The 12226-nt window shown below is 37.0% G+C and overlaps 1 protein-coding gene across 2 annotated transcripts in view; it reads right to left on the bottom strand.

Annotated features, from left to right (window-relative positions):
* rab11fip5a (RAB11 family interacting protein 5a (class I)) overlaps positions 1 to 12226 on the bottom strand; it is a 30222-nt gene extending 17996 nt beyond the window's left edge. Inside the window, exon 1 of one of the 2 annotated variants that reach the window (XM_051126197.1) lies at positions 11914 to 12226. Coding sequence is in view for 1 of the 2 variants with exons in the window: in XM_051126196.1 (XP_050982153.1) it covers positions 5346 to 5722 (377 nt within the window). In the remaining variant the exon portion in view is untranslated. Of the gene's footprint in view, positions 1 to 5345; positions 6065 to 11913 lie in introns of those variants that run through there. The other variant, XM_051126196.1, reaches the window with a different exon arrangement.

Here is a 12226-nt window from a genome sequence, read left to right as displayed (position 1 = left end):
GCAAAGTCACTTCATCTAAAAATGAACGCCCTTGTCAATTATAGATGTGCAAGCATAATTAAGTACTTTCGCTCCTTATCTTTTCAGTGTCCAATCACTGATGGTGTCATCTCACTATGCCTTTCATAGCCTTCTACATTTCTTTCTTTTCTTTTTTGCATAGTTCCTTTGCCTAACACTAATATTTGCAACTGATGAATACTATTACACCCACACTTAAAACATAGCAACAGGACACTCTTAAAGTGCAAGAAGCCATTTAAATAATCAGCATGATTAACACTGATGAACAAACTGTTGTATATAATCTACTACATGCCTTATGTGAAATGTGTATATTATATATATATATATATATATATATATATATATATATATATATATATATATATATATATATATACACACACATATATACACACACATATATACACACACACAAAACACAAAACACATATATATATACACACACACAAAACTGGGAGATACAGATACAGAGTGTCTACTATTTATATGCATTTTATGTAATTACTCTGTTACACAGTTATTAAGACCTCACTGATTTACATGAAAGGAATCACAAGTTCATCTTTCTTTTTGAATGTATATATCAGCAACTGCACATCTTTGCTTATTTCTGTCCACTTTCAACATCTAAATGAAATATGAGGTGTTTTTCCTCAAAACACACCATATTCTCACTATATCATAATATATGAATCATAAAAGCCTGATGTATCAAATAAGATTTACAATATGTAATAAGTCTCAGGTGTCCCCAGAATGTGTCTGTGAAGTTTCAACTGAATATACCCCACAGATCATTTATTATATCATTTTGAAAATGCCTATTTTGAGTGGAAGCAGAAACACGCCGTTTTCGTGCATGTCACTTTAAATGCAAATGATCTGCTGCTCCCCACCCCCTTTTCCAGAATCAGCAGCTCATTTTTCACAAGCTTTCAGAGAAAAAAAAAAAAAAAAAACTTACCAAAAGAAATTTACTGGGTTGTTCTTTTTCCTGTTTCTGGGTTGGTGGATGCACTGCGGACCCGATTTTAGCACTTAAACATGGAAAAAGTCAGATTTTCATACGTCACCTTGTATGTAAGACTATACAGGGTTAAGTGGCTTAGATTAATGCTACAAGACATTTCTAAAGAAAAAGTGTGAATGTACAAAATTTGAACTGAAAACCTATTTTAAGTAACTTAAAGGGGTCCTCGGACGCTAAGTTCACTTTTACATGTTGTTTGAACATTAATTTGTGTTGGCAGTGTATGTACAAATCTACCCTATAATGATAAAAATCCATGCAGTGGTTTTTAATTAATCTGTAAAAATAATATCCCCTTTTCAAATCGAGCCATTCTCAGATGCCTGTCATTGTGGTGTCACATATATCCGTCTATGTTCACGCAAATCATTCATGATCCAGCTTCACTTACAGCAGAAGTGAGTATAAGGTTTTTTTTTTTATGAATCTTTGCGATCACTTTTCCTAATAATGTGCTACTTACCAAGTTTAGTGGCTAAACGCGGCTAAATGCGGCTAAAGTAAACAGGCTCGTCACTCCACAGAGAAAAGAGAGGGGCGGGGCGAGCAGAGCTCATTTGCATTTAAAGCAGCCTCGACCAGAATGAGATGATTTTTGCAGAGCTGATTTTGGCAAGGTAAAAAGGGTGTTGTTTTACACAACCATTGAGAATATTTAACCAAAGTACATTAGAGACTTTTCATTAAGACCCTAAAGAATCATATCAACTTGTGGAAAATGGGCATCCGATGACCTCTTTAAGAAACACGTTCTATCTTTGAGGCAAAAAATACCTTTTCTGCAAAGGTTAAGTTACAACAGGTAATCATTTGTATTGTAGCAGTATGTATTATGTACAATGGTATGCTCAAACAATGCCTGATCTACTAAGAAACAGTAAAGCAACATGAACCTAATAAACTAGAAAGCAGTAACTGAATATTTTGTCTAACTTTACTCAACAAGGTGTGTGTGTGTGAAGAACTTAACGTGGTGCCTGAAGCGCAAAATGTGACTTTCTGTGTCTCTGAAGATTCAAATGCAATTAGTCAGCAAGTCAAATGAGTTTTTTTCGCTTTCACTACTTGTTTTCTTTGTAGCATCATTTATGACAACCTTACTAAACCAATGAGCCTAAAACACCCACTAGTTCCAGTATCAATCTAAGTAACCCAGATTCAGCACTACAATCATTTCACCTCTATGTGAGGTGAGCAGCAGACTCTTGCCCAGTGTGGTTAGATGTGGGCTGTATTGCTCAGCAGACCTTCACTGGCACCTTCACAGTGTGGTCCTTTCAAAAAAATAATGCTGTAAATAGATGGAAACACTCATTTGGCGCCAGGTATAGAAAAATCACATCTGATGGTTTCCCATCTGACTAAATGCTTTAATCACGAAGTGCAGAGTCAAGAGTGATCTAATCGTTACGTCTTACAATTTGCCAACCCACACACTAACTACATGATTCATCTGTCTACCGATTCACCCCACCTACACAAACAAGGGGAGATACCAACACACAATCTGGAAATCACCAAGTACCAAGAAGTGAGCAAAGCCTGTGAGAATCTGCGCAAAACCAGCATAAATTACAGCTTAGCCCTGTTTTGATATAAAGGTGCAACATGCTACAACTTAACTACTAGCTAAATATTTTTCTGTTGCACCATTAAACTTCATGTTGAAACATAACTCTACATAAAAACTAAATTTTAAGAAAGTTTCTGAACAGGAGTAATGGTTGAAATAAAACAGCAGATTGACATTTTACTTTGTTAGTGGCTCTTCAACACACACCCAACAACTCACATTTGTGTGCATTGGTCTGTGTTGTGCATGTCAAGTCAAATCAATCATAAATAAATGTAATTTCTATGTTGTTTTGTGCATGTGGCAGTATTTACTTATTAATCCTTATGATTGATGTTCTGGCTTAAAGGGATAGTTTACCCAAAAGTGAAAATTCTGTTATCATTTACTCACCCTAATGTTGTGCCAAACTTTAATACATTTTTATCTTCTGCTGAACACAGAAGATGATATTTGAAGAATGTGGATAACCAAACAGTTGCTGGTAGCCGCTCTTTGGTTACCCACATTCTTAAAAAACATTTAATGTGTGTTTGTGTGTGTGTGTTCAGATAGAAAGTTCAGACAGAAGTTTCATTTCTGAGTGAACTATTACTTTAAAGGAATAGGTAACTCGGAAATGAACATTCGCGTATTTGGAAAACATTTAGAGAAATTTAACATTATACCACTTGCTTACCAATGGATCCTCTGCAGTGAATGGGTGCCATCAGAATGAGAGTCCAAACAGATGATAAAAACATCACAAAAATCCACAAGTAATCCACACTTCAGTCCATCAATTAATGTCTCGTGAAGCGAAAAGCTGTGTGTAAATGCTAAATTTCTCCAAATCTGTTCTAATGAATAAACAAATTCATCTACATCTTTAAAATTTTCAGAACATTTTTACTTTTGGGTGAACTATTCCTTTAAGAACAAATGGTGCAATGAATTACTGGTGCACTCAATGAGGAGGGTGAGCAATTTTGATTAATTTCTAGCGATTTATCTTAAAATTTGTTAGTACCAGTTGAGTTACTTGGTCCCCTTCAGGTTACCAGTTTATGCCTGTGGTTAGTGTTTGCTTCATATTGGGTGGATTGTGTAGGCCATTCACTACTGTACAGTTGCAAAATAATTGTAATTGTGTCACATTACCTACTCTTGACCCTGTCAGTCTCACTTGTCTCATAAAAAAAAAGGAACTTCTTCACTTAAGTTAAGCATATCAATTCCGGTTACATCTCTAGAGAAGTGATACCAGAAGAGCTAGAGAGCATCACTGAAGAGATGCTATATAATACAAATAAATGATTTCTTATTTGCTTGCCTGTTACAGGAAGTGGGGCGTATACTGAGAATAACCTCTCAAAGCTGTAGTGTAAAAGTAGAAATAGAGCCTCACTCACCCACAACTACTCAGGAAAATACATTTCCTCAGAATCAGGCCCATAAGTATATGCACAAATACAAATTAAAACACATCTGGAAACACTTTCCTTTTCTTGCTACAACAAAACACATAAGAATATGTTTTATTTTGCCTCAGGATGAATGAGAAATATGTAAAAGAAGAAGTCATGCTTCAATGGTCTGATTAAACGTCCATCTTGAGCTATTCTCAGCTAATGATATCTGTTATCAAGCACCACAGCTGCTTCTGGTGTCAGTTAAAAAGTCTTGGTTACTTTTAGAGAACAAGATCTTAATATGAATGGCCAACATGTCAAACCAAAAATTATTCAGACACCAGATATAATTTTCTAGTGGGTGCAGGACACTCTAGTTCATTTATGTGAACAATTTATTCATTTAAGTGAGGATAGCAGAAATAAAGCAAACTGTGACATATTATACCCAAAAAAAAATCTTTATACAGTGGACTACCAGTAAAATTTATTTTAAAAAAATGGGACCAAAAATGGTCGATCTTAACTGACAGACATATGAAGTCAGACAAATGTAGTGTGTTTAGTGTACAAAAACATCCTATTTTGACAAAAAAAAAAAAAAAGTAAGCATGAAGTTCCACCTCTAAACATAATCGTCAGTGTGGTGTAAGCAGACTGTACAAAAACACATGAATGAGACGATACGAAATTCATACAAATTAGCCAAAACATAAAATAGCTACCAACTGCCAAAAGTGCAAAAGTGCAAAGAAAAGGGCATTTAAAGAGACAGCACATGACCCAAGCCTTCATTTTCTGCTTGTGCCTTTAGTCTTACATAATCAGAAAGGTGACAGTGCAAAGCTAAACTGCTCAGACGCATAAACAATGACACATCCAATACTTTGTACACAATATTAGCTATCTGAATATGTGAAAAACCACAGACCATTTACTCATCATTGATACTAGAGGCCCCCAGATACTACACATTTTGGATGTCTCCCAGATGGGACACACCCATTTCAGGTCTTGGAGCCTCTACTAGTGAGCCCAGGAGTTGAATGAGGGTGTTAGATGAGAAAGATGTGTACCATTGAGAAGCCTAAGAAACGGATATGGAGAAAAATTCCCCTACTTTCCTCTGTCAACATCCAGGCCCGTTTAAGAGGGCGTGACTGCAGAGAAACACATTGCAGCACTCGGAATAAGACATATCCGGCAGGGCTAATGGCACAATATTAATTCTCATTCCTATAGTCAGAGACAATTGCTCCATCATACGAATACTTATAACAACAACGAATACATCATAAAACAGTAAAAGTAAACACAGACTTACTCATTTTTCATGCATTTCCGTTCCTGAAAAGCTTTATCCAGAGGTATGACAGCCTGGCCCAGAAACACATCCAGTCCTATGAGAGCTCGGTGCATAACGGTGAGGGTCAGGTCGCCACTACCGGGTGGGTACGCGTCTCGCCCTCCCTCCTCCAGGATCCCCGGCTGCAGCTCGAACGAGCATTCCTCGGCCCATTCCGGGTCCGTAGTCTTCTCCATCACACACGTGGAGTATTTCTCTTTGCCCAGCTGGATGATGGTGTACACGTCGCTGGTGCCGTGTTTACCCTTCGAGCGCAGCCCTCGGGCCCGCAGCACAGTTACCTGCACGTGTGTCGGCACCCATCGCTGCTCCTCGTCATTCTTCACCAAGGACATGGTCACCGGTGCACCGCACACGGACACATAGACGGTGGGCAGCTGGTAGCGACTGTTCTCCCGGTCGAGCGTCGCTTAGTAACCGCCAGCCTATCGTCGTGGTCCACAGCACAACATTTTTAGGATTCAGCGTGCGTGAGACGTCGAGCCGCACACGATGAAGTGGCTGGTCTGTGTGTTCGCACACCGGCGTGGGTCGTTTGTCCGGGTCGGGCGGACGGGTTTCTCTCTGCGGCGTTACAGCCACCTTGCAGACCGGTCCACCGACGTCACTGCTTTATCCTCTCCGCAGGACAAGGAAGTGACTAGAAGCGGTACCCGGACTACAGCATACTGCATTCGTGTTGCTGCAAAATACACGTTCTTTCGTGTGCATTTAAGAAAAACAACTGCACTCAGGTGAAATAAACAGTCGTTCGTTGTCGGACCGCTTATGATATAGGCTAAACTTATACCGGAGTCGAGCTACCCTGCGCGAGAATCCGAATACTGCCTTATGATGACATAATATTGCAGATACGGTGATGCGCGGACTTTAAACGGGGAAGCTGCTGGTACAGGGCAGGGTTTTAACCCTCATGTTGTCCTCTGAAACTTCACAACTTGTCAGTGTTGGCCCACGTTGAAAACCATTAAAAATTCATGAATTTTTGATTAGAGTGCAAAGGGTCAAAAGACTTTAGGAGTCTTTAAGTTTGTCAGATTGAAAACTGTTGTGTTAGATGTTAAATTGTGTTAAAATAAGAAGATAAAGCATTAAGTATTGATGGAAAGACACAATTTGCATTAAAAGAAATGTTGAAGGCTCAACTTGGACACAGTGTTTCTCTTCCTGGTTCATTTCAGTCATTTAATAAAATGTTTTTAATCACCACTTGTGTATTGCTTTAAGTCCATGAATGGTGCATAGTTTTTAAACAAATCTGTATACAGATATATTTAGCACACTATTCGCAACAAATCTACATTATTTTGCACATTGATCACAAAAAATCCAAGGGCTTTTTATACCAGTTGTAGCTGTCATCAGAATTTCCAATCGCTGGACTATTTACTCTCATTCTCATCTTGCCAAATTCCATACTTTTTTCTGTCCCTTGGATATATGTAGCTGAAAAAGATGGAAAATAATCCCCTGCCCATAGCATGGTAAATAGCAAGGTACTGCTTGAGCCAAAATGGGAGCATTAATGCTTAGCTAGCTATAACTATGGGTAGCTGACACTTGAACGTTTTTTAAGCTGTATGTAAAGGTTAAACTTTATGTACAGGTATAAGGCCAGTAGTTTTTTTGTAAACGCTGCATTTAATCAATTCTATTTGTCTATTAATGTTTAAGGTAGTGTTAGATGGAGTTTAGTATATCATGTCACAGACTCTTTAGAACATTTCATTAAGCAGTTTTGAAACATTGTTTCTATCAATAAGCATTCCACACAAACATTGCTCTCTTTTTGTCCCAGCTTTCAAGCTTGAAAATGTCTTACTTCCTGTTGGGGTCCTGATTAGCAGCATCAAGGATACCTAAGAGATTGCCCATTTAAAAATGTATTTTGTGAGGCTTTCAGCAAGACATAATTGGAGACAACTTTTTCATTTAATGTGTAATATGAGGTATATGGTCAAATGTACATATGTGACCAGCCATTTTTTAAATGAGACCCCAAATAGACAATGCCAATATATTTAAGTATTGATAATATTACTGTACTCATTGTTCATTTTCATATGCTGCCATGTTTTACTTCACAGTGAGGACATCATACACTAAAAGAAAAATCAAATATGTAAAAAATGCCAGGAAATTAGCAAATTTGTTTTAACCCTAAAACACAACCCAATGCATTATTCAAAATATGGGTAAAACACCTGTGAAAAATCAATACTGCAAATTCCTTCATTTCAGCACATTGGGTCTTATTTTTAAAGACTTTTCTTAGAACGCAAGACAATTTCCACATTTTACTTGAAACTAATAAAGAATAAAACAAAAAACAATAACTATTTACGTTAAGAATAAAAAAGTAGATAGGGATGTGACGGTATTATCAATATCGTGGTATCACGATAACAAAACTGTCGATATCATCATGGTCACATGATATTATGAAATGAGAGGTCTTCCAGGCAAAAAAAGTGTAGTTTTAATATATTTAAATATGTTTAAACTTATTCTAGCATAAAAGGTCTTTAAGGTTGTGTTTTGAGCCATTATGCTTTGGCACAGTATCTGTCAAACGAAGTAAAACTGAAAACAAAATGTGGCTTAACCCCTCGATCGCAGCACGTTTCAAAGCAAAGAGCACACTTTGTTCGGGCGATAAGCTCGTGATCCGGTGTTTTCCACACCTCAGAACCGCTCAGTTCACAGTGAATGTCCTGAACTCGTTTATTGCATGTGCTGTGAGTTTAGCTGAAGTCCCTTTAAGGCAAGTCATTTCACTCTCCGGCCATCTTTGAAATGTCTCTCAGGCAGGCAAGTGCAGCATTCTCTTTGAATGGGGAAACATAAAATTCTCCAAAACCATTCGCCAAGCTTACGATTAAATTCCATATTTTAAATTACCAATGAAATCTGAAAAAGAACTGCCTCATAAATATTGTTCCTTATGCTCCAATAGCGTTTAGAAAAGCTTATTTTTCAGGCTAGTGCGCATGCGCAAGACTGAGCTCATGTATCAGAACGCTGACTGTTTCTATACAACCGGGATTTCTAACGGCAGCTGCAGTGACGTGCTGACTTTACTAATCAACGACTGGCTCTTTTAATAAGAAGGCGGGGCTTCGCAGTCATAATGAGCATTGCATCTTTCCCCATTCAAAACTATACAAGTGACAAGTCTTGGGTATTCTATAGTCTTTGGTTTAGCGCGTGTTTGGGAACACAACCGCCACCAGTTATGCATTATTTTTGCAGCAGATGATTACAGCATTTCACTAGATTTGTAGTCAGAGGTATTTTTGTAAGCCTGTTTTCACTGAAGCTGGAGTTTTCCTTCAAAATAAAAGCTCTATTGCCGTTTCCGTCAAAATAAAAGCTTAAAAGTGCAGTATGAATTGCTGACAGCTAGCAGTTTAAATGGGTAACATTATTGCTGTCCAAATTCAAATTTTCTCTTTCAAATGTAGAAATTAGGAAAGAAGTATTGTAATTTCCCTACTGTAGTGTAAACCAAAACTAATATTCATATGAAATATTAATTTTCATTTATTTTACAGTGCAGTTGTTTTACGATATATGGCTATTACTGTCATCGGAATAACAATAATATACAACTGTTGTTATAATTATTATTATATTCTAATTTGTTTCGCTTCCTAAAACACCAGCGTGAATGTAATTTAGACTGAGACAGTTTGCCACAAATAAAAAGAGGATTGAGTCCCCTTTAATGTTCAGGTACAAGTCAATTCACTGACTTTTTTCTAACTTAAGTTTTTTTAGTTAAGAACATGGGTTGGAGCTATTAATTTTAAACTCTCAAAGTGCCTTAGATAAAATAACTTAACTTTAAAATGTACAAAATTTTCTTTTTTTTCCAAAGTCTTCATTTGTCTATTTTTTTTTTTTAATATTGCAATAAATATTCATATCAACATATTATCGCATCATGAGATTGTGATATCATTACATCCCTAGTACATAATATTTACAATGTAAATAGTGGTAGGTAATTTGCACTAAAATAAGCACCAAACACTATCATGTTTACAGTAAGTACAGATGATTTTCACACCAAGTGTAAACAGAAGTAGCATGCTATTTGTACTAAGGTTACATTGCCTAAACAATAGTAGGTGGAGTTTGTGAAAAATTCCTTTCTAATAAGCTCTATTTGCACTTAATGGACACCAAAGCAAAAGGTTATATAGAGTTTAACCAACAGCCAGTCATGAGCTGAAAACCTGAAACAGCCAAGGCCTCTGACACAGTGAGTCTGTAAAGAGAGTTTGAAGCTATGCATTAAAATAGCACCTGCCTCTGATGTGTGGGGAGAGGTTTGCCATAATCAACCACAGCTTTGACAACTCTCTCATGCCTTTTATGTCCTATCTTAATTGAGCTGAATGTATAGCGCAAATATATCATTACACTAGCAATGCTAAGTTCATGGGTTTAGTTTCCAAAAGCTACAACTGATCAAATGTAAAAATGTTTAGATTTGTAATGCAAAATCGCTTTGGATAAAAGCCAAATGCATAAGGGTCAAAAACAAGACATCCCATTTTGGTGTCTGCATTAATTTAAATCTACAAAATTTATTTTATATACATAGACATGCAAGTAAAGTGTCTACTTTAATGTTTCATTTAACTTTTGTGAAAATGTCAAAATATGGGTGAACATTTTCCATCTTCATTTAGCAAAACAGATATATTTACGTAAAATTTAAACAACATACTTTAAACTATTGGTACACTCAATGACATTTTAGTGAATGTCTTTGGTAAATCATACTAAAAATATATTATCTTTATTTTTTGCTCAGAAAAAAAACTAAACAGGACACACTCTAATGTATGGGGGAAAATACTAAATTAAAAACTCCATTAAGCTTTTTTTTTAAGCTTGAAAACCACTTTTTGCCTTTGACTCATAAATGTAAATGGTTTAAGACAATATAAATAAAGTCAATAAGATAACAATCAATAAGGCCAATGTTACACTAGTTAAATTACATTAGTTTCATAGTAATCTCACAATCTCTTCTTTTCTCTGACATTAATTGACAATTTAAAAAGAGAATAAGCTGCCTCCCTAATGACTATGTCTTACTTTAGACCTAATTAACTCCTTACTATACTATTCTTAGAGGTAAGATGTCAATCACATCTTATGAGCTTCTAGAGCCAATTCCCTGTCTGTCCACAAGAATCCCCCACATGTATTGTCCTCAGTTTGATCAAACACACTCACTAAACACTTGCGCACGCTTGCTAAATGACAGTGGAGACACAGAGGTGCAGCTGACGTTCATAAGCGCACTATCTGGGCCAAGAGACACACCACAAACACGCACATGGACGCTATCACACACACATGCTAATCTGGAAAGGGTTCAATTCCAGCACCAAAGTGCAAATAGACCACTTACAGTCTAAACTGGGTAATTAGATCCTTAATCAGGGATCAGAACCACAGAGAGGCTTCTATGTAATGAAATTCCTCATTCATCTAAACATACTCATACACAACCTGACCCAATCTCCTTTTAAGCACACTGCCTTGAACAGCTGTGACTGACACACTTCCTGTCACTCACACGTGTAAATAAACTTGCACACGCGCACACGCACACACACACACACACACACAGATTATTGTCCATGATCTATTCAAGCATTTCCAATATACAAAATATAAGATAAAAGTTATAAAGTTTACTATAGTTTGGAGTAATTATAATTTTTTAAAATGTTTTCTTGTCACTTATGTGTTCACAAATGTGACCCTGGACCACAAAACCAGTCTTAAGTCGCTGGGGTATATTTGTAGCAATAGCCAAAAATGCATTGTATGGGTCAAAATTATAGATTTTTTCTTTTAATCATTAGGAAATTACGTAAAGATCATGTTCCATGAAGATATTTTGTAAATTTCCTACTGTAAATATATCAAAACTTAATTTTTGGTTAGTAATATGCATTGCAAAGAACTTAATCTGGTAAACTTTAAAGGTGATTTTCTCAATATTTTGATTTTTTTGCACCCTCAGATTCCATATACTGAAATAGTTGTATCTCAGCCAAATATTGTTCTATCTTAACAAACCATACATCAATGGAAAGTTTATTTATTCAGCTTTCAGATGATACATAAAGCTCAATTTGGAAAAATTGACACTTATGACTGGTTTTGTGGTCTAGGGTCACAAATGCTGTGAAACATCAGCATTTCTCCAGTTTCCAGTGTAACATGACCCTTCAGAAATCATTCTAATATTCTAATTTGCCGCTAAATAAACATTTCTTATTATGAGCATTGAGGACTGTTGTGTTGCTTTATATTTTGTGGATACCTGACCATTTAAATTGCAGGAACCTAGAAGGAAAGGTAAGCTTTGTGTCCCATTGTCTTGCTGGTATGGCTGTTTATCTGTGGACTTGTGGTCTCATGGGAACACCGAATTTACTTATCCCCAAGCGAGTCGATATTACGCGGCGTTTCCGCTCGGTCAGACGGATCTTACCCTGTCAAAACAGCTTGTGAGACTGCAGACGCGTCTTGCGGCCTTCTCCTGTACTAGACTGGCGTCGTCGTCGCTGCTCTCGGGCTCAATAAGCACACACTTGTTTGACGCAGCTGGTCGCGCGCTGCGCTTTTCTGTGTTCTAGGGCTTTACCCGAGGTGTCGACTTACAAACTAGAGGCATCAAGATTTTCTTTGAGCGGTTTAACTCGATTTAGAATTTAATTATCCGCTAAACTGCGCGCGGAAGCATTTTGTGGGAACAAGCGGCACTTCACAACCTCTCGTGTCAATCATCCGCTAAAGAGGGAACA

The sequence above is a fragment of the Labeo rohita genome, chromosome 13 (genome assembly GCF_022985175.1).
Source record: "Labeo rohita strain BAU-BD-2019 chromosome 13, IGBB_LRoh.1.0, whole genome shotgun sequence".
Taxonomy (NCBI): domain Eukaryota; kingdom Metazoa; phylum Chordata; class Actinopteri; order Cypriniformes; family Cyprinidae; genus Labeo; species Labeo rohita.
This window is presented reverse-complemented; position numbering and strand designations above follow the sequence as displayed.